The sequence below is a fragment of the Trichomycterus rosablanca genome, chromosome 15 (assembly GCF_030014385.1).
Source record: "Trichomycterus rosablanca isolate fTriRos1 chromosome 15, fTriRos1.hap1, whole genome shotgun sequence".
Lineage (NCBI taxonomy): Eukaryota > Metazoa > Chordata > Actinopteri > Siluriformes > Trichomycteridae > Trichomycterus > Trichomycterus rosablanca.
In genome coordinates this window covers 6,276,472-6,303,960 of record NC_086002.1, presented here as the reverse complement: position 1 = coordinate 6,303,960, position 27,489 = coordinate 6,276,472, and the positions used below count along the sequence as shown (strand labels likewise).

Genomic DNA, 27,489 nt, shown 5'->3' with positions numbered 1-27,489 from the left:
TCAAGAAGTTTAACAAATATTGCAATGATTTAAAAAAAATGATTGCACATGGTTCAAGTTTACTATAAATGAGTGCAGATATAAAACCAAAAACAATTATTGTGATGGTGATTGTCGCAAGTGGTTCGGGTCTATTTTCTCATGTTAATTAAAGATACAAAAAATGCCATATATGTTTCCTACCTTTCGCCCGGTGAACTGTACCCACCGCGACCTTGAATGTAAAAGTTATCCTGGAGATTATCCTCCAGTCGCTGGGTGGCGGCAGAGAACCAGCATGTTAGGAAATAAACAGAGTGACATTGAAGCAGATGCTGAAGGAGCGCTTTACAATTCCAGCAGCAGGTAAAAACACAACACATGTACATATATAACTTAATTTATCTATACTTATACAGCATGTCCATATATTACTGACTGTATATGTACTTATACAGCATGTCCTTATATTACTGACTATATCAGTACTTATACAGCATGTCCTTATATTACTGACTGTATATGTACTTATACAGCATGTCCTTATATTACTGACTATATCAGTACTTATACAGCATGTCCTTATATTACTGACTGTATATGTACTTATACAGCATGTCCTTATATTACTGACTATATCAGTACTTATACAGCATGTCCTTATATTACTGACTATATCAGTACTTATACAGCATGTCCCTATATTACTGACTATATCAGTACTTATACAGCATGTCCTTATATTACTGACTGTATATGTACTTATACAGCATGTCCTTATATTACTGACTATATCAGTACTTATACAGCATGTCCTTATATAACTGACTATATCAGTACTTATACAGCATATCCTTATATAACTGACTATATCAGTACTTATACAGCATGTCCTTATATTACTGACTATATCAGTACTTATACAGCATGTCCTTATATTACTGACTATATCAGTACTTATACAGCATGTCCTTATATTACTGACTATATCAGTACTTATACAGCATGTCCTTATATTACTGACTATATCAGTACTTATACAGCATGTCCTTATATTACTGACTATATCAGTACTTATACAGCATGTCCTTATATTACTGACTGTATATGTACTTATACAGCATGTCCTTATATAACTGACTATATCAGTACTTATACAGCATGTCCTTATATAACTGACTATATCAGTACTTATACAGCATGTCCTTATATTACTGACTATATCAGTACTTATACAGCATGTCCTTATATTACTGACTATATCAGTACTTATACAGCATGTCCTTATATTACTGACTATATCAGTACTTATACAGCATGTCCTTATATTACTGACTATATCAGTACTTATACAGCATGTCCTTATATTACTGACTGTATATGTACTTATACAGCATGTCCTTATATTACTGACTATATCAGTACTTATACAGCATGTCCTTATATTACTGACTATATCAGTACTTATACAGCATGTCCTTATATTACTGACTGTATATGTACTTATACAGCATGTCCTTATATTACTGACTGTATCTGTACTTATACAGCATGTCCTTATATTACTGACTATATCAGTACTTATACAGCATGTCCTTATATTACTGACTATATCAGTACTTATACAGCATGTCCTTATATTACTGACTATATCAGTACTTATACAACATGTCCTTATATTACTGACTATATCAGTACTTATACAGCATGTCCCTATATTACTGACTATATCAGTACTTATACAGCATGTCCTTATATAACTGACTATATCAGTACTTATACAGCATGTCCTTATATTACTGACTGTATCTACTTATACAGCATGTCCATATATTACTGACAATATCAGTACTTATACAGCATGTCCATATATTACTGACTATATCAGTACTTATACAGCATGTCCTTATATTACTGACTGTGTATGTACTTAAACAGCATGTCCTTATATTACTGACTATATCAGTACTTATACAGCATGTCCTTATATTACTGACTATATCAGTACTTATACAGCATGTCCTTATATTACTGACTATATCAGTACTTATACAGCATGTCCTTATATTACTGACTATATCAGTACTTGTACAGCATGTCCTTATATTACTGACTATATCAGTACTTATACAGCATGTCCTTATATTACTGACTATATCAGTACTTATACAGCATGTCCTTATATTACTGACTATATCAGTACTTATACAGCATGTCCATATATTACTGACTATATCAGTACTTATACAGCATGTCCATATATTACTGACTATATCAGTACTTATACAGCATGTCCTTATATTACTGACTATATCAGTACTTATACAGCATGTCCTTATATTACTGACTATATCAGTACTTATACAGCATGTCCTTATATTACTGACTATATCAGTATGTCCTTATATTACTGACTATATCAGTACTTATACAGCATGTCCTTATATTACTGACTGTATCTGTACTTAAACAGCATGTCCATATATTACTGACTATATCAGTACTTATACAGCATGTCCATATATTACTGACTATATCAGTACTTATACAGCATGTCCTTATATTACTGACTATATCAGTACTTATACAGCATGTCCTTATATTACTGACTATATCAGTACTTATACAGCATGTCCTTATATTACTGACTATATCAGTACTTATACAGCATGTCCTTATATTACTGACTGTATATGTACTTATACAGCATGTCCTTATATTACTGACTGTATCTATACTTATACAGCATGTCCATATATTACTGACTGTATATGTACTTATACAGCATGTCCTTATATTACTGACTGTATATGTACTTATACAGCATGTCCTTATATTACTGACTGTATCTATACTTATACAGCATGTCCTTATATTACTGACTATATCAGTACTTATACAGCATGTCCTTATATTACTGACTATATCAGTACTTATACAGCATGTCCTTATATTACTGACTATATCAGTACTTATACAGCATGTCCTTATATTACTGACTGTATATGTACTTATACAGCATGTCCTTATATTACTGACTATATCAGTACTTATACAACATGTCCTTATATTACTGACTATATCAGTACTTATACAGCATGTCCTTATATTACTGACTATATCAGTACTTATACAGCATGTCCTTATATTACTGACTGTATATGTACTTATACAGCATGTCCTTATATTACTGACTGTATCTATACTTATACAGCATGTCCATATATTACTGACTGTATATGTACTTATACAGCATGTCCTTATATTACTGACTGTATATGTACTTATACAGCATGTCCTTATATTACTGACTGTATCTATACTTATACAGCATGTCCTTATATTACTGACTATATCAGTACTTATACAGCATGTCCTTATATTACTGACTATATCAGTACTTATACAGCATGTCCTTATATTACTGACTATATCAGTACTTATACAGCATGTCCTTATATTACTGACTGTATATGTACTTATACAGCATGTCCTTATATTACTGACTATATCAGTACTTATACAACATGTCCTTATATTACTGACTATATCAGTACTTATACAGCATGTCCTTATATTACTGACTATATCAGTACTTATACAGCATGTCCTTATATTACTGACTGTATCTACTTATACAGCATGTCCATATATTACTGACTGTGTCTACTTATACAGCATGTCCATATATTACTGACTATATCAGTATTTATACAGCATGTCCATATATTACTGACTATATCAGTACTTATACAGCATGTCCTTATATTACTGACTATATCAGTACTTATACAGCATGTCCTTATATTACTGACTATATCAGTACTTATACAGCATGTCCTTATATTACTGACTATATCAGTACTTATACAGCATGTCCTTATATTACTGACTATATCAGTACTTATACAGCATGTCCTTATATTACTGACTATATCAGTACTTATACAGCATGTCCTTATATTACTGACTATATCAGTACTTATACAGCATGTCCTTATATTACTGACTGTATATGTACTTAAACAGCATGTCCTTATATTACTGACTGTATCTGTACTTAAACAGCATTTCCATATATTATTGACTATATCAGTACTTATACAGCATGTCCATATATTACTGACTATATCAGTACTTATACAGCATGTCCTTATATTACTGACTATATCAGTACTTATACAGCATGTCCTTATATTACTGACTATATCAGTACTTATACAGCATGTCCTTATATTACTGACTATATCAGTACTTATACAGCATGTCCTTATATTACTGACTATATCAGTACTTATACAGCATGTCCTTATATTACTGACTATATCAGTACTTATACAGCATGTCCTTATATTACTGACTATATCAGTACTTATACAGCATGTCCTTATATTACTGACTATATCAGTACTTATACAGCATGTCCTTATATTACTGACTGTATCTGTATCTGACCATATGTTTTCCCCAGTGATTGAACAAGTTAGTGATGCGTGATGCCCCCTGCAGCCCCACTTACACATATATCCACATGTGGAGTAAAAGACGCGGGTGCACCTTGCACTGGGATCTCTCCGACTAGACCGCTGAGGACTCTGTTTACACTCGTCTTTCCCAAAGTCCATGCAGCTGACATTGCTGAACCACAGGCCAATCTTGACTCTTTACCCAAACTACTGGGCAAGCCAGAGTTCCCAGACACAGGATGGGACCGCATTAAAGATCTGTTCGACAGAAGGTTTGTTTCACTATTGGTATTTTCTTCTATGGAAAATACAACTTGGCTTGCCTGCATGGATTGGCATCCTGTCCAGGATGTTCTACTGAATCGCGCCTAGTGATTCAGGGGAAGCTGGACCCACCACACCTCTGACCAGGATAAAACTGGTTAAATGTGAAAATGAAAAGAAAATTAGTCATTCAGTTTGTCAAAATTTAGTATTTACACTAATTATTTACTAAAACAAAACAAAATTATTTTCTGTGCTTTTCAAATGAGAATTGATCTGTATGAGCACTACTGATTCTGCTTATAAACCATATTGAATGACTGTGCAGTCTTTTGGACATGCCCAATGTCAAATTTTGGAAGTGAACTGTTGAAGTCCAGCCAGCATATAATGAGCTGGTGTTACACAATTAAGATGATCTGGCTTTAGTGTTAGATAGTTTCACTTTGCACTAAATAAGTCATCGATCTGTTTTTTTTCCCCCAGGGATGGTCAGCCATACTCGGACGAGGTGAGGAGCGTGGCTAAAAGTGCTATAACGGCAGCTTTGGTGGGCCTGTGTTATGGAGGCCTACCTGGAGCCCGACACTCACGAGAGAGATTCATTCAGCTAAACCAGGCTGAGATCTATCGTAGCAGAGTGGAAGCAGTGGTGAGGAAAACCGAGATCAAACACTTGATAAAGTTGATAAGATATAGATATTTTTATATCAAACTGTTGTAAAAAAATGACGTTGACTGATATCCCGGTATTTTAAAGACAATTCTGCTTTTATATGGACGGTGTGAATAATGCATGTCTTTTTGCCATTTTTAGCGTTCGGCCCATAATGCAGCCATCCGAGGCTTTGTGAGGTACGGCTGGAGGTGGAGCTGGAGGATGGCTGCCTTCGTCACACTTTTTAAGTGAGTCCTTCAACATTTTTCTTTTTTAATTTGAATATTACAGATTTCGGCTATAAAGTAAATCTGCATGTCTGTTGTCTACCATGCATTTCAACAGCACTGTCAGCACTGGCCTTTCTGTGTATGGAGACAGTAACGCCTTGAGCCATTTCGGAGTGGCGGGTGGTTAGTGTTCCCACTATCTACATTCCATTCATTCTCCACAGCTGTTTTGATGTAAATGCACAACAAAATGATTTAGGCCTTTTGTTGTTTGTGTAGCTGTGACTGGAGGTCTGTTCCGGTTGAATCTCGGACTCAGAGGACTGGTGGCAGGATCAGCTATTGGAGCTGCATTGGGGTAAGTTGAGTTACCATTGATGGACTGTGTTACTTACAGTGCTGTCACTCACTCTTGGGAGAAGTTTTTGCTCTGGGGAAATTCTGCTCTCTCTTTTACACACCCACACAGTGACACCCCACCCCCCTGTCTGCATGCTTTCTGTTGACCAGCTGCGCCCTCTTAGCAACCCTCTTCCCCACACACACACTTTGCCAGAGGTACCCATGTGCCATGCAGAAGGCCTAGATCTTCGGGGCAGAGCAGCATGAGTGCCTAATCCAACAGCTGCACTGTTTTTTTCAATCCTACTACTGGCTTGGTTTATCTCAGCTCTGGACTGGTTTAAAATAAGGGCTTCGTGTTTTCCACCTCTGCCTGGCATTATCTGCTTCTCTCACATTGTTCCAATAGTCCTTTTTCTCAGTGTGCCTGGCAGTGCTGGCGTTGCTGTGCTGACTGGCACCTGGAGCGCCCGCCTTGTCTGTAAACATCCTCGGTGCCCAGCCAGGTGCAGCGAGGCGGGCAGCAAAATGAAAGCCAGCGGCTAATCAAATTGGCACATCACGCTCTAAATAGCACAGTACTTGGAGAGGGACTCGTGTAGGTAATTCAGTGATGGTCTGACATGAATTTTGGATGGACATGTCTCAGTATTCTTTTATTTTCTGTATTGTTTAGATACCACAAGCTCTGAGTATTGGCCAATGCCACTACCAGCATCACACAAACTTACATAAAATACATTGATCATACTAAAAAAAGACTTAAATGCAGTCAGATACTGATTCACTATCAACACAAGGTGCACCACTAAATATTTTTGAGTATTTAGTCACAAACTTTTATTCAAATAAATTCAACTAACCTTTGTTAGTTTTTTTTTTTCATACTAAGGGTGTTTTCACATTGGCAGTTTTTTCCTTGACCTGAGGCTGTTTAGACCCAGTGTTTGAAACTGCAGACACTCAGGACGCATAAGTTAGAGAGGGATTCTCATTCATTATTGCTGCTGCAATATCAGCCTCTGCTGTCTGGTCGCGGTGCCAGCACAAATAGTGGAGGTACACATAGGAAACACATCAGTGAGAATCCACTGCTCGCTGGTGTAAAAGAAGCAAACAGTAATTGCACATGTGACTGGGGTAGTCACTAGTCTGTGACGCTTCTAGACCAGCATAGGGGTAGTTCAAGTTCCAGAGGAGTTGTAGAGGGGAAATTGACTAAGTTGAATAAAAGGTGGACTAAAACCAACCAAAAATATATAACCAACCATGTCATGTGATCAGAAAGTGTCAATTTTTAAAAGACTAGATTGAGATATACACACATTGTGGATGAAAAAAGAAAATAGCTCTAATTAGTAACTGTACAGCTACACAGAGAGCGTGCTAACAGTATAGCAAAGCTGAGAATCACTTCTATACAGCCTTTCAATGTAGCTTACAAGATTCTTGTTTCTTACAGCATGCCTGCTGGGGCTTTAATCGTTGGCCTACAGAAGCTGAGTGGAGAGACTATGCGTGAAAAAAGAAGGCGTGAGTGCAGAGAACTGTTTGAGCTTAAGGTGGCTGAATGGTATGTTATCGTATTCTATCAAATAGTAATATAAAACATTACTGATACCCTGAATTTCAATGCTCTTGAGACGTTTTTTGCAGTAGCAAGTCATTGTCTTTCCTTCTGTTTTCGTAGGAATTCACGTCTACAGCTTACTGATGACCTGATTGGTGAATTTAGTGGACAGGATCAGGACACGGAGGGTGACCTTAATCGAATTCAACAGCTGCTTAGTCAGCCTAGGAATGAAGACATGGGCAAGGGTTCTTCCAGCCAATGACAAGAATTCTGAGAGACTGAATAACATTGTGGACTTTTTACATAAAAAATTAATTTACAGAATATTCAATTAATGCTCTAATGTGATTATTAAAACTGTGCCATGTTATGGAACAGGTCATGTGTATGTGAGGAAATTAGTCAAGGTTCATGTAGAATTCCACACTTGGTTTAGACCAGTTACTGATCATCACCAAAGTTTTTATCTGTAAAAATACCATTCAGACTGTATAAAAGATACTTCTGACCATGAGCTTGTTGGACATTCCATTCCAAAACCATGGGCATTCATTTAGGATTGCACAACCCCCCCCCCCCCCCCCCCCCAAGTTTTTCACATTTCCCTTTTGTATAGTGTAATAGAACATATAAGCAAACTATGATGGGGATTATATATTATTGCACCCTTACAAAAGTGGCATGAAAAAAAAATGCAGTAATAGTACATACAGTACATATACTCACAGTCACCTGGGGGTTTTGGTTTGATTAAGGGTGACATCTTAAGCAAGAAGTGTTAAGTTTAATATATGTTTATTTTTCTGTCTATAAATCGACCCCCATTACCATGTAAATACATATTAGGCACCAAAATGTGATTCACCAGACCAGGCCACCTTCTTCCACTGCTCCATGGTCCAGTTCTGATATGCATGTGCGCACTGTAGTTGCTTTTGAGGACCAGATAATATTATATGCTACTTAATATATACAGTTCTTAAAAGCTTTTAAAAGCTATTTAAAATTAGAAACAAAAAGCTAAAAAGGAGCTTGTAACCCTTTGTGCAACTGCTTAAAATGACAGTTTGTATCAAAATGTGACAGCAGAAGGGCTCCGCGCGCAACATGAGATCAGATGTAACACAGCTCAACACCACCACCAAGGGGACAAACTATACTTGCATCAAGACTATGGCCATGAATTAATTGAACGTTGTGGGGAAACAAATCTACCTGGTAGAGGGGGGTCCTGCCATTTAAAACTTTCCTGCTAAATCAGCAACTGATGAGAAGTATGCTGGTTGTTTAATACAGAGCATGATCAGTGCTGCAATATAAATGTGTGAGTCAATCAACTTCCAACAAAATTATCAAAATTAAACGAAAAGAATCGCGACGGAGAACGTAAAAGCACGAAAGGGCACGAAGACGCACGAAGTAGCACGAAAGGGCACGAAGACGCACGAAGTAGCACGAAAGGGCACGAAGACGCACGAAGTAGCACGAAAGACACATATCAGAAGACTGATTAATAGAGTTTTGGATATTAAACCAAATATTTCATGTTGAGTTATTGGATATGTAAATATGTCCTCACTCTTTATATATTGGATTTTGATTTGACACATTTACACTGCAGCATTTATCATGAGCTTTATTAAACAACCAGTATACTTTGCTCCCTATATCTCACAATAATCTATTATTTGTCTTAATCACACATTCGTTGAATAAGCCTATTATTCAAACAGTACTTTCTCAATGTTTATTTATATATATATATATATATATATATATATATATATATATTATTTTATTTGTTTTTTTTTGTTGAGGGGGCCCAAATTTTTTTTTGCACTGGGGCCCATGAGCTCCTAGTTACGCCACTACACACACACACACACACACACACACACACACACACAAAGAGGACCCACACAAAAAAGGACCCGTACCTCTCCACCTGGGTATCAAACCTAAGACCTTCTTGATATGATGTGGCAGTGCTACCCACCATGTCACCTTGTACGTAAATCAATACTTTTATATTTCAGTGGATGCAATATATTGAGGTGTTTTGGATGTGTTTCAAGTAAACTACATAAAACAGTTTCAAGCTTGGCTCCCTTTTGGCTGAGGTTCACCACGCACCCCTCTGTAATGCAACAGCTATGCACTCTGCTTCGTAATACATGGTCCAGCAGATTCCAGCATTGTGATTGGCTGTGCACTGAAGGGGCCCGTCAGCCTTATAGGCCGGGCCAGTCTACATTTACTACACCTTACTACACTTGTTGCTTTGCAACCAGTCCAACGGGCCTCACCTGTACCCACCTGACTTGATAAAACATATACACACACATCACGCTTGACGCAGTAGCCTTGCCCTCATTAGTCATTTGCATGGCTCCTCGTATTATGTCTTGCGTCAGTGTGTCATGAGCCGCGCATGCGCACTTGTGTCAGTCTTCCCATGCCGGCCGGATCAGAAGCGATCTCTAGCCCAGGCTTACCCGACCGCCTGCTTTCCCCGATGAATGGCACCATGGCGGCATCGTCCAGCAGAGTCACACTGGGGCCTCTGGTAGCGGCCATCGACCAGGGCACAAGCTCCACTCGCTTCCTGGTAAGTGCGCATCTGATTTGTTTTGGTAGATTCGAGCAGGGCTAATCCGATAGCTGGAGGAAGAAGTCCTAAGTGCCCTTGTAAGCGTGGACGATCACAGAAATGTCAATGTGAGGGGTTTAGGCTGGGCATGTGTACATAAACCTAACACCATATGATCTAAAGTGTTTTTATAACATAAACAAAACAGCATTTAGTCACTCGAACCCACCGATCTTATTGATCTGGGGAGCTTTATTTAGCTAGCATGTGTGTGGCTGTGTCCTAATCAGCACATAACTAATTATGGACATCACGACTTCTATTTGTCATGGTATTTAGTTGGTAAACTGCACTAAACAAGCATGAACAGCCATGTCCTGATTTGCCATTGTTGTTCATTCATTCATTCATTCATTCATTCATTCATTCAATGCTTCATCATGTATCTTCAGTGATCAGCCTACATTCTGATAAAAAAAAAAAAATGGGCACAAGGAATGTTTCAGGTGCAAGACAACACCCACCCACACCCCTAAGAGGAGGGAATTTAGGAAAGCCAACCCTGTATGTTGGTACGAGTTTTACAGCTACACACTATGTAGAAAACAGGAGGCAGCTTTTATGGTTAAAACTCAATAGATTACATGTTTAAGTGCAAAGTTTGTTGCCTCACACCTTAGAAGAAAAATGTGGTAAAATATTATCATTTGTTAGGAATCAGACTGCATGTAGTTTTAGAAAACATCACTGTGAAGAAGGGAACAGTGCAAAACAGTGTTCGATCTTCAATCAGAACGCCTGACTCTTGCCTTGTTTACTGAAGTTGGAGATGCTGTTTTGCTGCCTTTAAAAGAGTCAGGTTTTTAGAAAACTTGCTTGATTTAATCACCACTAATAGCCAACCTGATTGAGGTCATTTGTAAAAGTTTATTTGTAAAAACTCCTACTACACTGGACTGAGTATCATAGAATGCCATAGAAGCAGCAGAACCTGATAGTTCACATTTCAAAAGTAAATACAAAAGGTCTGACAGCCTGTAGGTACAGAAACACAATGGCACACATCACTAGCTACCAGAGACTTGATACAATATGGACGATGTGACCTTCTTTGCTGTCTATATAAATTTGACTACTATTATTAAAGCAATAAGCCACGAGAGGCCGTGCATTACTGTGATTTTAGCACGGGGATGACGTTTTGGCACGACGCGAAGCGGAGTGCCTAAAACTTCTTTCCCCGTGCTAAAATCATAGCAGTAACGTACGGCCTCGAGTGGCTTATTGCTTTTATAAAACGGCGGTCAACATAAAATATAATAAATACAACAATGTTTAATTCATAAATGTATTTATTGTGTATAAACTTACAATAAAGCATTCTTCCGCGACGCAAAATAGTTCGATTAACAGTGTTGCTAGGCAACATGAGGGCGAAAATAACATTAACTTTTTCGATTCAGTGGCGTATTAATATGGAATGATGTGAGGTGGTCATAGGTGTGAGTTTATCGGGGATTTTACAACGGCTTCGAACGCGGCTCAGCCAATCAGATTTTAGGACCGGAACTATCCGTTTTATAATAACTATTTTATGTTAAAGACATCTGTACTCTGGTATAGATTACTTTGTCATGGTTACAGAACTAGCTAACTATTGTAAACCAGTTTTCCATCTTGATAGATTCTAGAATTCCAATAAAAAAGATCTTAACCAGTACATGATCCAGAACTTTCTGCCTTCTTTTTGTGTCTTTAGGTTTCTTAATGGCATGTTTATTGTTCCTCTAATTTTATTCATCCATCTTGTTGCTGGCTGTCTTCTTTCTTTTTACTTTCAACTCTTCCAGTCATAATTGTTTTTCCGATTAATTGGTTCCTCTCATAATGTGTAGAAAAATAAGAGAGCTTTAGTTAACAGGGCTTCAAGTAAGAGGTTAGTTACGTTTCATTTGGTTGAGGATTCTGTTGTTTGTCTTCTTTGACATTCAAGTTATTCTCAAAAGTCTTTGTTACCATTGAAGTTTAAAGACATCAATATTTCTCTTGTCTGGCTTTTTTGTCCAGCTTTTACATTCATAAGAACCACAGAAAAGACTGTAGTCTGGTCTTTGATTGGAGAGAAAAATCTTAACATCTGAAGATACTTTCTAGTTCCTTTATTTTTTCTGATCTGCCAAGTGTCGGTCTGTGTTGTATTTTTTGACTGCCGAATCCTTTTTTCTGATAATAATTAATCCAATCAGGCAAAACTCAACATCTCCTCTATTGATGGCAAAGAAATTAGTCTTTCCTGTTCTCATGATTTTTGTCTTTTTGATATTGAGTGCAAGTTCCATCTTTTCAACCTGTTCTTTAACTTCCTGAAGAGAGTTGTCATTCCCATATCAAAGTTATTGATGTTACTTCCACCATTCTTAAATCCTCGATCATCTTTCTCCAGCCCTGCTTCTCCTATTATATGTTGAGTGTGATTAGGTGACATGTAGATGTAACCAATACTGACACCCATATTTATTGTTCTCTGTGTGATGCTGTTTATGCAGGTCTTTAATGCTAAAACAGCAGAGCTTCTCAGTCACCATCAAGTTGAGATTCAACAAAGTTTCCCTAAGGAGGGGTGAGTATTAAAATATTGCTAAACATTTCTTCAGAAGTTTGGTTGTGAACCCTTTTAAAAGATTCATGTGGTAAATTAATTCCTCTCTTTAGATGGGTGGAAGAAGACCCAAAAGAAATTTTGCAGTCTGTTTATGAGTGCATGGATCGAACCTGTGAGAAGCTTACCCAGCTCAACATTGATATCTCCAACATCAAAGGTATACATCACTATTTTTGTAGTGTTTTCCCATTCAACTGTTATTTGAAAAACTTTAAATCCAACATTTCCCTGATTCCATTTAATTTTTCAAAGGGAATTTGCTCAGTTACAAGACTGATATGACTGTATTAGTAATTGACTTATTAAACTTTTTTAGCCATTGGTGTGACCAATCAACGAGAAACCACCTTGGTCTGGGACAAGGAAACTGGCGAGCCGCTTTACAATGCAATTGGTAAGTACACTAATATTTTATTGGTGCAGTTGCCCAAACATCACTACAAAATTTCAGAATGAAAATATTAACAATGTAACAAAATTATATAGACTCTAGCTCATATTAATATGTCTGATTGGGATTTTTGTGTTTTGTTGCGTTGCTGGAATCAGTGTTGTGCAGTATTGGGTTTTTTGGGTTGTGCAGTGGTGTGCATGTGTCGGGCACCTCACGCTGCTTATCAGATTGGAAACCAACTGATTTTTTACTGACTAATTTACTACCTTTCTAATCTTTACCTGTACAGTGTGGCTGGACTTGCGCACACAGTCTACTGTGGAGAGATTAATCAGCAAAACACCGGGCAGAAACAAGAACCACCTGAAGGTAAGAAAAGTTCAGTCAAAAACATGAAGTTCAGTGTTAAACACTGACAACCCAGTTCATCCATCCAAGCACCAGTTTGTAGTTTGTTACCATGTGCCACTATCTTCAGTGTCAATCCGGTGCCAATTGGCACATCTAAAACTGATGCGTGCGACAGAATTGTAGTTTTTATTTGAAAGGCCGTCATTACCGCTGTTTTCACTTAAAATAAGACCTCAAAAACTAGAATATAAGTATGTATTCCCCTTGTTTAGATACGCCAAATGTAAGGAATAATGGAGACAACTGATGGGTCACTTTTGGCAGCTATTAAAGACATTTTTTCTTTCCAGTAAAGACTCAGTTTTGGACACCATGACCTAGGCAGTAGTTCCATATCTTTTCCTTTTTATGTTGGTATTAAGTATACATATTTTTTTGTTCTCATCTTTTAGTTTTGATTTAATGCAACTGACAACCTTGCTTGACTATATTTAAAATGTGTAATCTGACACAGTAAAAAACAAACAGTTTAGGCATTGAACACTTTTTTAAGCCCCTTGAACATCATTGCTGATATGTTAGCAAGTAAGTATGCTGGTCATGGCTGATTTATTTATTTAACAAGTGTTAAATTTCAAAATGTCAACTTAATTTATTTGAATTTAATGACTAAAAGGAGGGAGGGACATAAGGCTTAAGCTGTACGAACAGCCAAGCACACAACTGTTCGGGCCATTGTGGACACACCTATTTCACAAATATTGCAGGAGGAGGGAAAATGTACCTGTGGGTAAGGTGATGTCTACACTATAAGGATATCAGAAGGATGTCCTAATTAACTGTTCATACTGTTTGTTATACTGTTATGAATATAATATTTGTATAATGGGTTGGATAGTCAAACTAGCTTGATGCTGCATATCAGTTGGCTAGAAAGAAAGAGCATGTACATCTTTACATTATAAAGCACTATCTTATGCATATATAATGTCATCACATTCTATTTTTCAGCATAAGACAGGGCTTCCTATCAGCACATACTTCAGTGCCGTGAAGCTCAGCTGGCTAATGGACAACGTGGATGAGGTCCGCAAGGCTGTACTTTCACACACGGCCATGTTCGGTACCATTGACTCCTGGCTTATATGGGTAAGACCAGACTTGTAGAAGTGTGCTATCTTTTGTTTTCTGTGTTGGGTTGTAAGTAAATACAGTACATGTATATACTTTAAAGTTGTGAGGAAACCACGTAAGGGCTGATGGCTTTGAAAAATTAAAAAGACAAGCAATGCAAGACAAGGGCTCATCTACAAACCATAAAAAATGCAGAATGATGGGCAGGTTCATCAGAATGTGTTCATCAGGGCGGCACGGTGGCTAAGTGGGTAGCACTGTCGCCTCACAGCAAGAAGGTCCTGGGTTTGATCCCCAGGTTGGGAGCTCTGGGTCCTTTCTGTGTGGAGTTTGCATGTTCTCCCCGTGTATGTGTGGGTTTCCTCTGGGAGCTCCGGTTTCCTCCCACAGTCCAAAGACATGCAAGTGAGGTGAATTGGAGACACTAAATTGTCCATGACTGTGTTCGATATAATCTTGTGAACTGATGAATCTTGTGTAATGAGTAACTACCGTTCCTGTCATGAATGTAACCAAAGTGTAAAACATGACGTTAAAATCCAAATAAGCAAACAAACAAAATGTGTTCATCAGCTGCATCTTCATAATTAAATACCTAAAATGATTCTGCATTATTATGTTTTATTTTGTCATCTGCAATTTGTCCTATGACTCAAATCATATAATAATTAAACATAATTGTTTGCTGAATACTGAAATCCTGTTACACACATTTGTAGTTTAGAAATATTTCATAGTAGTTTTGTTGCACTATAATAATAATTATAAGATTAATAATGTTACATTATAATTGTGGTAGTGTGATCATTTTTCTCCTTTTTCTATCCACATGCCTGCCCACTCAGCATGGACATCTTTAAGAACATTTGTCTGTCAGCTATTGTCTTATGCTCAATCTTTTTTTAGTGCCTAACAGGAGGAAAGAAAGGTGGGGTCCATGTCACAGATGTGACCAATGCCAGCAGGACCATGCTGTTTAACATTTACACTATGGACTGGGACCCAGATCTCTGCAAGTAAGGTGCACATACACATGGTACCTCCGTTGTTTCACTCATTAAAATACCATTCTTGTGTTTAAGTGCTATCTTATATTATTATCAGTCAGAGTAAAAATGGATGATCCCAGGAGTCTGTTTGTGTTTGTGTCTATGTGAGTGGACAGTGACTTCCTTCATGCACATTGATTTGACCGATGACTTTGCATAAGCAGCAGTTTAAAATGAGGCAGTAGCTTTTTTTCAGCTATTCTTACTGGTAGCTGTCATGTGACAATTGGTTAGTTGGGAATTGGCAATGACTAAAATAAATACATTGTTTACCTAAAAAATAAGTAATAGACTTTGAAAGTGGTTTATGTTTTTGTTTCAGCTATTTTGGTATACCAATGGAAATTCTGCCCAAAGTGCGGAGTTCATCTGAGATCTACGGTTTAATGGTAAGCTCAGACAGAAAATCCTTTCTGTGTTTCAGTAACATTATTTAAGCATTTTTTCTATTGTATCTCTGACACCATATGTATTACCCTAAAGGAAAATTGACCTTGTATTAAAAATATCCCATATACTTATCATTTTTCATCATTTTCTTCCTGGTTGGATTTAATAATTGTAGAGTGATTTATGTAGAGGGTCCTTTTTACATCATTCAGATTCTTGTGTGTATTATTTCTTTGGGCTCTCTGATAGAAAATCAGTTCTAGTCTGGTGAGTAGGACTTGATTAATTCTTTTTACTGACATGGTCATTTCTGCAGATTCCCCCCCCCCCCTTTCCTGACTGGCTTAGATATCTCATTACATCTAGCAGTGCATTTCCAGTATTCAATCAAAAGGTCAAATTGATTATCCAAGCAAAGATACAGTAAGGTTTAAACATCACTTAATCATTTTAATCCCTGGCATATTGACTCACTTGGTAGGAAAGGTAACAAAAGACAATTCCATGTGAGACGTTACTGAGATTTTATTAAGTGTGACACGTTCTGCAGCCACTTTCTTTGTAAAAATGTTGTGGCAGTGTGATTAATATTTGGTTAAACTTCAAAAACAACTTAGTTTAATTTGTATACAGTTCATAACAGTTCAGACAGAAATGCTTGTTACAACATAATAGTAATTTACCTACTTTCCTTCATCTGTACTAATAACAGTAGTAATAATGATGTAATAATATTAATCTAGTTTAGATACCACTTTTAGTCTTTCAGAGTCTGGGCTGTTCCAGTTCTCGTGAATTTTAAAATTTCTATGTTTTTTTTTGCTTGATTCAGACTTTTATACCCTACTGTATATTTTTGCTTTGCTTACTAAATTATTGAAGTCGAATATCAAAATATTATTGGAAATGTACTGGGTGACTGAACTTGTCTTGTTATACCACACTTTGGCTTGGTTTTAGGACCTGACTTCACCTGCTGTTATCTGTTAGCTGTCATTGTAAACAGCACCTTTGGGTTTTTGTTGCTTTTTTAGGGGTCTTTTCTGACCCGGTGGCTATACTGTGGTCCTTTCCTCCTTTGCATGCTCACAGCTTTGTACAAAAATTCACAGTTATTTTGCTAGAAATAAGGGTGCTGATTTATATGACATGCTTAACCAATGTGAAAGGATGTCTAAATTTGTGTTCAAATTCATTTTATCAGCCAATTTGTTACTCCCTGTTAAGTAAGCTCAAATCCTTTTATTTTGTGACAAATTGAAACTGGCATTGGAATATCCTGATGTAAAATGTTTGTTTTAGGTTGCTCGACTGGCATAGTAATCTAAAATGCTAGTTCTCCACTATACAAAGCTGAATGTCACTGGTGCTACCAACCTGACCAATCGTCCAACAGACATTATTTGCCGTGCCTGCTGGGGAAAAAGCTGTAAAGGGTTTCACCTCATTGCCACGGCTTAATGCGACCTCCGTATCTGGTTGAGGTGCTGACATTAGTGGTATGGGATTTACATGGAGCTTAGCGTGACTCTCTGTATGCAGTAGGGCTCTTAGTGTAAAGAACAGTGGACAGCGACTGCACCCTGTGGTTTTCCTTGGACAAAGTGGGGGTGGTGCAAGCAGCAGAGGAATCACAAGAGAAATTGAAAATACTGAATTGTAGAAAAAGGGTAAAAACACAATAAATGTATTAAAATGTTTAGATGTGTTTTTTTTCTCTTTACAGAAATCTGGTGCACTTACTGGTGTTCCTATATCAGGGGTGAATAGAACTTCAGTACTTTTTATCCTGTTTTACAGAAACGTTATTACAAACTTGATTGTGCTGTACGATGAGACTGATGTACTTTATGTTCTTCTTCAGTGTCTAGGGGACCAGTCTGCTGCTCTTGTGGGACAGATGTGCTTTCAAGACGGCCAGGCTAAAAACACGTAAATGTTTATTATTTATTTTTCATTTATAAAAAATAAAGATAAATGATCTAGAATGGTTGTCCACAAAACACAGCTATGCAAGAAAGTACAAGACCATTAAATTATTGTTTTGTTCAGTCCATCATAGAAGTTGTAGGAAATATGAAACCATAGTCAAGCTGTGTAATGTTCATAGATCAGCCATATGTAATGCATTTAATTTGGTATGTACGGAGTATATCTAGCAAGGCAGACTAGCCAAGTGGCCCCATCCTTTTTGTGAAATGTAGTGGTGGTAGCATGATGCTGTGGGGATACTTTTTAGCAGCAACCCTGCATGATGAAACCCTTTAAATAAATGACCTGAATGTCTAATGAGCATCCTTAACAATGCTAGGTGCTTCATTTTGTGTTTTTTAATCAATCAAGACAAACACACAAACAGAGTTAATGTGGAATAATTTCCTTAATCAGAATGAAATTGTGTAATATTCAGATAGGATTTTTTTTTTTAATTATTTTAATCAGCAGCAGTTTTACATTGTTGAACATTCATTTCATTTATCTATCTAATATATTTTGCTCTCTTTAGTTACGGCACCGGTTGCTTCCTGCTCAGGAACACAGGAAACAAGGTATTATTTTTTTATACTGTATATTTTTTTAATAATGTAAATACGTGTTAAAAATTTTTTTTTTATAAATGAATGTGCTAGTTAATTGTCTTAAGTTTTGCCTCATCTTTTGTTTGTTCTCTAGCCAGTTATGTCTGATCATGGCCTCTTAACCACAGTAGCATATAAACTGGGTCGAGACAAGCCAGCCTGCTATGCTTTAGAGGTAACAGTGTTTATGCAGATTTTAATTCCTCTCTTCATTTTTTATAGAGGCTTGTTCTGCACCTTAAAGTGCTAAAACTACAATTTATTATAACTAACAGTAAAACTATTGTATGCATTTATTTTCTTTAATAATTAACTATTGTTTCCAAACCTCAACCTATATAAGGGTTAATTACTCTTATAATAAAGACAGTGGTGGTAAGCTGTTTACTTTTATTTATGTACTTTCACAGTACCGGCTTTCAGTAGTATTGTTTTAGAGAGTCTGCCAATGTATGGTGCCTCTAGACCTTGCTGCATGGTAGAGCCTGGATCTGAACCCACAACCTTTTGATGAACAGTCCAATGCTCTACCTACTGTTCTTAGGTCTTAGTTAATAAATCAATTTTTAAAACACATTTTACTTCACAGCCCTTACATTAGCGTTGGGGTGGTCTAATAGTCTTATCATTACAATTATTAAAATAATAGGAATTTTGTGAGACAAATTAAGTGTTTCATAATGATTTAATCATCAAGAACAAGAATAATAATATACTTCTTTGTGATTTATTTTACCATTTGATTTAAACAATGTGCAAAATATATGTATTATTACACCAGTATTATTTAAACAAATAAGCAGACATTTGTGGGTTGCCCATTTCATTACCAAGTCACTTGTCTGACACTTAATTATTTCTTATTAGGGATCAGTTGCCATAGCGGGGGCAGTGGTGCGCTGGTTGAAGGATAATCTTGGGATTATCCACAGCTCTGAAGAGCTAGGTAAGTATGTCCTTAATTAATGAGCAATGAAGAAATGTTATTTAATAAAGAAGCAACCTTGACACCTGACATGTCTTGGCTAATCATTTACATTCTGTTTTTTTCTGTAGAGAAACTGGCTGCTGGTGTTGGCACGTCTTATGGCTGCTACTTTGTCCCTGCTTTTTCAGGGCTGTACGCACCCTACTGGGAACCGAGCGCCCGAGGGTAAGTGAAACCGCTTGTAAATGGTTTAGTTTTTAAGTGCTATAAGATGAAATTCTATCAAGATCAAGATTTAAACCTTTTATGTTCTTAAACCTCGCTCTTGTTACTTTCTTTATTTATTCTAAATGAAGTTTTTATCTTGCTTTTTTCACACAGAATCATCTGTGGTTTGACTCAGTTCACAAACAAGAGTCACTTGGCGTTTGCTGCTTTGGAAGCAGTTTGCTTTCAGACCCGAGAGGTAATTTTTGCTTCTACATTCACATTCTTATTGGCTGTTTTCTTTGGTGTTTAGCACAGAAGTAGTTACAGAATTACAGTCAATGCATTGGTCAAAATAATTTACTTGGGTAACAGCAGCCCATCCAGTTTTGATGATTCATCTATATTGTACACAATATACTCTCCTGAAGAATGAACAGATAAGCAAAACCAACCACACATGCAGTAGTGTTATCCATAACAAGTCCAGCCCCGATGGCTGGACATAAAATTACATTGAATATCAGGGTTGATGATAGAATGAGTTGCCCTCCATCTGATTTGCTGATTTGCGTATCTATCTGATTCAATTGGACTAGATCCTGGATGCTATGAACCAGGACAGTGGAATTCCTCTGAGTCAGCTACAGGTGGACGGAGGGATGACCTCTAACCGACTCCTCATGCAGCTCCAAGCTGATATCCTCTGCATTCCAGTAGGTAAGTCATATCATCAAAACTACTGTCTCATGACTGCCTTTTCTTGCTTTGTGTATTGAACAATACACCCAGTAAACATTGTCTGGTTTTGAATGCTTGTGCAGTGAAGCCATCCATGCCGGAGACTACTGCTCTGGGAGCGGCTATGGCAGCAGGAGCAGCAGAGGGCGTTAGCGTTTGGAGTCTGAACCCTGAAGACCTCAGCGAGGTCACATCGGAGAAATTTGAACCTCAGATCAACCCAGAGGGTGGGTAGAGCTTGATTATTTGAATCTGCATAATAGTTGATTTTAATATTATTTTTATATTATTCACTTAAACCCAGAAATGTTTTATCCTGTAATGAAGGTTTTATTAAACTTTGCTTTAAATGAAATTAGAAATAAAATGAAATCGTCTTTTCCTGAACAGAGAGTGAGTTCCGTTATGCTCGCTGGAAGAAGGCTGTCCAAAGAGCCATGAACTGGGAGACCACAGAGCCAGTCAGCATAGTAAATGGTTTGTGTCTCTCTTTCTTTCTGATGCATGTTTATAAAAATACAGAAATCTATAAAGAAATCTATTTTACATAAATGATTTACAGGTTAGGATATCTATCACTTACATATCAACTTATTTTTTAAATCAGACATTTATCATCCTGGCAAAGATTAAAATTAAAACAATAATTATAAGAAATGTCCACAATAATTTCATTATTAAGTATTTAACCACCTTGTTTAGTGATGGATTTAACCTATTTTTAATAGGTATTTGGCCAAACCAATGTTTTTTCTGGTTTTTACTGCTTGCTGCTGCACTCAAAGATCTGTCTGATTTAATTGTGACCTATATAATATAAGCAAAATTATATAAGCAATTCGTCTCTTTGGCCAAGTCACATTACAATCAGGTCACAATTAAATCAGACAGATCTTTGAGTGCAGCAGCAAGCAGTAAAAACCAGAAAAAACATTGGTTTGGCCAAATACCTATTAAAAGTAGGTTAAATCCATCACTAAACAAGGTAGTCAACATAGAAGCACAGACATGGCAGAGAGAAACTAATTCTCTCCAGGACATTGTGAGGAAAATACTGCATGGCAACTAGTGAGCTGTGAATAAGACGGTTCCATTTCCCTTTTTATTCTTTTCATGGCTCCAAATGACGTCCTTTACAAAGTTTTCTTGTTTCAAACTGAAATTCATTTCATGCGACCCCTGAGCGCCTCATAAATGTTTTCTATTCTGATTGAGCTTTCAGTCCAGTTCTTAACAGATTATTGGGCCTCATGTAATTGGACTATGGCCTCATTGCTGCTGGTGTTATTTTGGGCCATTTTGGTGCATCAAGCAGATATTTAAGTGGCACTGACTTAGGTTTCCCCATTGGGGCTAATTATACTCTGGGTTTTACTCTAAAATTAATAATATATGTACCAGACTATTCAGAATTATATCAACTGACCAGAGAGGAACCTTTGTTTTTGTATGCAACTCCTGTTTCATGAGGGAAATAAACAACACTACGTTTGAACTATGTGATCTCATGCCATTAAAAATGTATATTTAACAGCATAAAATGCCATAACTCACAATCACAGGGCATAATTTCTGAGGCTAATACACAAAATCTAATGAATATTTGCTTTATATATTAAAATCAATAGTTGCTCACATGTTCCCCTTGTCTGTTTCTTTCCTCAATATTGCATGAATTGGACCTGGGGTTTGGACAACCTTCAGAGGAATCTAGTTTCTTCAGTAGTGTTCCCCTGGGCTTTTACATTCTGGGTAGCATGCTAATGTTAATTGGAGCAAAATATATTACAGGTCAGTGTGTGTTTTGTGACAAACTCCACCAACATTTGTGCATGTGTGCTTGGCTTGGATGCGTTAAATACATACTGTGAAAGATTTGAACTTTTTGTCAAGCTGAACAAACGACCTGAAAGACCAAAAAGCCATTTTCCCTCTTCTCATATCTTGCATATACTTTATCGATAATTATTTAAATATTTGGTTATAATATCTTTTTGGCCACAATCCTACATAGTATCACTGATAACTATAAGTTTGTAAATCAGGGGTCACAATCTGCAGACCACACATGGAGGTGTGGCCCCCACTTCTATGCTACAGTCCCAGTTTTATATTTGGCCCAGTATGATTGTCTAAATGTGGCTTGGCTTTATAAATTGGCTTTTTGTTACTGTTGCAGCCCAGCTGACAAAAAGTTTGAGAATGACTGATATAAGTACTCAGTTTTCTTATATTAATGTAATGCTCTGACTGCAGTACACAATATTATTCCTCCAAAGCACAGAACTCTTTCACTATTTGGCTTCAGCTTTCCTCTATTAGTTTTCGTTTCATTTCTTTCGTTGCTTGCATGTCAGTCAGTAAGTTTGATCTGCAGGTTGCAGACTGCAAAATGTGTGACTGAGTGCATGGAAATATAAATGTGGAAACATGGGTGTGTCCGGTCCATATATTAAAAGGTTTCGGGTAAGAAAATGGAAGTCGAGGCAAACGTCTAATCACTGTTAATGCTAGCTAATTCAAGCTAATTTGGTTAAAAGGTTTCTGAAAGAATTTTAAACCCCATAGATATACAGTTAAAGAGAGAGAGGATAAAAATGTGTGGTGTAATTTAATGAGACACATGTATGAGACAATGGCAGTGCCTGAGTTCAGGGCTGGGCTCACAGATACAGAAGGCCAGTGGTGTTTAACCTAGCCACAGAAGGCACTAAGGTAAGGTAGCACCTAGCCAGATCATGGACAGATATCAGAGCATTCTTATTGCCTGCCCAGGCCTGTATAAATAGTAGGGTACAGAAAGGTAATTCGACGTAAAAGCTGCCAAATCAAATATGCGGACAAATGATCCGCTGTGGTGACTTCTGTTCAATCTGAGAACATTTACATTTCCAGCATTTAGCAGGTGCTTTTATCCAGAGCGACTTACAGTTGTCATCATATACAATCTAAGCAACTGAGGGTTAAGGGCCTTGCTCAAGGACCCAACAGTGGCAACCTGGTAGTGGTGGGGCTTAAACCGGCAACCTTTTGATTACTAGTCCAGTACCTTAGCTGCTAGGCTGCAACTGCCTAGCAGGATTGTCATTTGGAGCCAAGCTGATTTGTACCAAAAATGAAACATAAGCATAACTCTTGAGTCATTAATGTGATTGGCTGTTATAATAAAAATGACCCAACATGTTGCTTTTGGAATTGCTAAATGAGGCTACAATTAAATTTCCAATGCTATCAAAAATATGTGGACTGTCCAGAAGATGTCCTCATTATTTACAGCTAATGCTAACAAGCCAGCTTTGTTCTTGTGCCTGCATGACATTTATACCATATAAACTTTTTGAGTGCAGTCTATAGTTAGTGTATCTGGGTCTGTATATGGACACGGACACATCCATCTGTACCAGCCACCAGTCTACATACAGTTCCTTTTATAGCTTTAATAGCTAGCGTTAAGCATGGTCGCTTAGCATACAGCTTGATTATTTTGTATTTTTTTGAATAGGTCACAAGTAGACTTCCTGAATGCACTTCAGTGTTGGAGGGTGATGGAAGACATTAAGGTTCCTGGTACGTCCTTCAGCTGCGTCGATGGTGCAGTGTCTTGTCACTCTGTCATGAAGTTCCACTGGCAGTCATGGACATTCCAGCTGTTGCTACTAAGCTCTTGATCTCACTTTGTTGGAAATATCTGTCAACAGAAACCTCAGAAGGCTACAGAACATGAAGTTGCCATATTTGGCAAGTTGGGTACCTATAATGAATTGCCATTGTCTTTTGCACAGTCCACCAGTGTACATGCGAGGAAATATTTGGCAGCTTCATCTGAACAAAATGATTTTTTTGCTTCCTTTCTTTGTTGCCATAATTTATAAACTGTGTGATCGGGCGACTGTATTGTTGTTCATCCAGAAATATCTGGCAACCCATATTGTTATACGCACACACTGATTAGCCAAATCATTAGGACAGCTAGACTAATATGTTGCCAAAACAGCTTTGAGAAATGGTCACCTGAAGTCCCTGTGGTATCTGGTACTAGGACAGAAGGTCCATTAATTTTTGTCTGTGTAAAGTGGCACATCTTGCAGTCCATCCTGATTCTTATTTTGTACCATTTTCTTCACCGCTCACCTTTGTCAGGGTCACGCTGGATTCAGTTTCACCAAGAAACACTGTGGCTATACCAGGAATACCCTGGACAGGGCACCGATTCATTGCAGGGCTTGGGGATCCACCACCCTCAGACATAGCCATTCATGTCTGTATAGGGTCCATAGCTGGTTAGCATTGCTGAGATTCAAACCTGGGTCTCTTTGGTGGTGGTTAGTGTAATAGATAGCTGCACAACCGAAATGTCCTTTTGGTGCCATCACAGTACAGTGCAAATGACGGATTGTGGCTTGTCCTTCTTCGGACCACTGTTGGTTGCCTATGAGTTCCTCTCAAGTAACTTCAGCCCAGTGATATGGGCATAATGATTTGGCCCTTTGTAAAGTTACTCAGGTGTTTATGCTGATCATATTTGCTTCATTCAACACGTGAACTACGAGTAACTACCCACAGCCCAACATTTACTGTATCCCTGACCGTGCTCTGCACAATTGTTATGAAATAGAAATTGCCTTGCACATTTTTGGTGGATGGTGAAAACCAATGCTTTGGCTGATTGGTTTATATACGGACGGCTCAAGATTTGGAGCATTTAAATGAATTTTGGCACTGAATACAGTTTTTAGGACTTTTATATGGTTTTACCAACTGTGTCATGTTGAAAGCAGTACTGTGTTTTACTGTGTCAAATCTAATTCAAAATACTGTGAATCCTGAGGTTAAAAGTCCTAGAATTACAGTAAAACTGGGACTTTGTCTAAATGCTAGTTAGTCTTTTTTATTATACATTACATATCTTAATGTTTAGTTGCTGTTTCATCACAACTAAATGTTACAGAAGAGAAAATACACCTACAGTTTTTCACAACAGTAGAAGGTTTTTTGCTGTTTGGAACTAATGGTTGAAAGCGCACAGTAGGTTATCCATTTAAAACTGTTATAGTGCATTTCAAAGGATGTTTTATGTAAAAGAGAATCACACCATCTCAGTAGTGCAAGGAGAAGATTTCTGTAAAAGAATGGGTCTACTTACTCTGACATGAAATAGAAGTCTGAGTATAAATACATAACTTAAGATTAAAAATCTATATTAGAATTAGAAAAATGAAATTCTGGCCGCTCGGGTGGCGCAGCGGTAAAAACACATGCTGGACACATGAACAACGATTGGCCTGTTGTTCAGATATGGGCGGGACTAAGCCAGATGGGGTCTCTCTCTCTCATGACTGGTGCAATTACGACCTCTGCTGGCTGATGGATGCCGCCTGCACAGAGATGAGAAAAGAGTGCTCTCAGGGTGTTTCTCTCCGTACTCAACACTGAGCTGCACTGCACTCGCCAAAGTGTAGGTGATCAGATGCATACGGCATGCTGCCCACATGTCAGAGGGGGCGTGGATTAGCTTCGTTCTCAGGGATCGGCATTAGTGGAGAGGAAGCACGATGCAATCGGGCAATTGGACAAGTTAAAAAGGGGAGAAAATGCATAAACAAAATATATATATTAAAAAAATGAAATTATCTTTCTATTTCTTTAATGTACTTACATTTCAAAACTAATGCCACGTGTGCCTCCAGTACATTCTTTGACCAGTTTTATTTATTGGCACTATGAAAACCTAGTGCTGCCTAGCAAAGCCACCAAGTTTACAGAAACTTCTAGGTTTAAATTTGAGTGAAGACTTTGTTCTCCACTCATTATCACTGTTCTTTACTTTTTTCCACACAAACACTTCATATAAAACAATACCAACCGGTGTGATGTGTCACTAAAGGGCATTTTTGTAATTTACTGTAGATTTGTAAAAGGAACTTTTTAAACGTGATAATTTTGACTTTCTAATATATTAATATGTATTTTAATTTATTTTTTCCACCGTACTTGTATTGACCCTTGCACTGTTATAGCACATAGCAGTGACCAGTGTTACTGAAGCCACGTCTCAAATAGTGTACTAATGCATATTTTTAGTACAGGTGATGTATTCACCCTTAACAAGGTGCAGTCTACTTCTGACACTTGATGTAAATTGGGATATACAGGCTGAACATTTTGGAATTTTATTGGATGGAGTTCTGGCCTGGTGTAGTGGACGTCAGGTAAAGCACATTAATTTGTAATTTAATATTGATACAAGATGGTCAGCTGGACTAAAAATACAATGCACAGTACTCGATTTGAGACTGAGACTTACGTAGTGTTTTTCCTGTTATGTACAAATATGTATTTTGTATAATTTGCATGTGATCAATTCAAAATGAAATTTTGATGCAAATAAAATGGTGGATTTAACGTTCAGTCTTTTTGTGTATCTATGAACATTTTGTAATATGTTTTTATAAATGCTAATGCTTTTCAAACTGCACTTGGGAATATAATTATTTCTCAGTTAACTTCTTTGTATGTCTCAGTGCGGGATTGTGGTTAGAATTAATACTGAATGTGTCATACTGAAATAAAATATTTAGAGCACATTTAACTTTATGTTCCATTATTATTATAAGGTTAACCCAACCAGCAGCCAAGGTGATTATAGTAAAGACTAGGAGAGGGGAAACAAGTATTCAACCACTAGTTTTTTAGTTCATCACGTATAACTCTAGTCCATATAACTACTTTAAATTTATACTTGTGCAGAATAGAACGTACATCACAGATTGGGTTTAAGGTACAGATTTACAACACCTGACCATGATGCCTCATTTAAGTTTGTTTCCTGTAGGGGAAGTTTACTTACTTTTATGGAATTTCACAAGCATACACTGTATTTTACTAGTTAAACACCAAGTAATCTCTAACATTTACAACAGGGACACATACATATTTAATAACTTTGGCTTAG

General features: G+C 37.3%; 2 protein-coding genes across 3 annotated transcripts; both read left to right on the top strand.

Annotated features, from left to right (window-relative positions):
• The first annotated feature begins 299 nt into the window (after positions 1–299).
• timmdc1 (translocase of inner mitochondrial membrane domain containing 1) lies at positions 300–7,887 on the top strand. The gene is made up of 8 exons (XM_063010464.1): positions 300–345; positions 4,451–4,717; positions 5,196–5,361; positions 5,527–5,615; positions 5,713–5,780; positions 5,877–5,955; positions 7,402–7,512; positions 7,630–7,887. Exons 2-8 carry the CDS (start codon positions 4,476–4,478, stop codon positions 7,772–7,774), a joined length of 900 nt encoding a protein of 299 aa, XP_062866534.1. The 5' UTR covers positions 300–345; positions 4,451–4,475; the 3' UTR covers positions 7,775–7,887.
• Positions 7,888–9,981: 2,094 nt separating this feature from the next.
• On the top strand, positions 9,982–26,939 carry gk (glycerol kinase). 2 transcript variants are annotated; one of them, XM_063010539.1, is made up of 20 exons: positions 9,982–10,120; positions 12,649–12,722; positions 12,815–12,921; positions 13,081–13,158; positions 13,448–13,527; positions 14,521–14,658; positions 15,550–15,659; positions 16,015–16,081; positions 17,809–17,844; positions 17,947–18,014; positions 18,589–18,631; positions 18,756–18,836; positions 19,529–19,607; positions 19,718–19,814; positions 19,971–20,055; positions 20,396–20,516; positions 20,621–20,764; positions 20,928–21,014; positions 22,242–22,328; positions 24,040–26,939. In XM_063010539.1, the coding sequence occupies exons 1-20, from the start codon at positions 10,028–10,030 to the stop codon at positions 24,048–24,050; spliced, it is 1,686 nt and encodes a 561-aa protein (XP_062866609.1). In that variant the 5' UTR covers positions 9,982–10,027; the 3' UTR covers positions 24,051–26,939. The 2 variants fall into 2 exon arrangements, with proteins under 2 accessions (XP_062866609.1, XP_062866610.1); XM_063010540.1 differs by lacking the exon at positions 22,242–22,328.
• Positions 26,940–27,489: the final 550 nt, after the last annotated feature.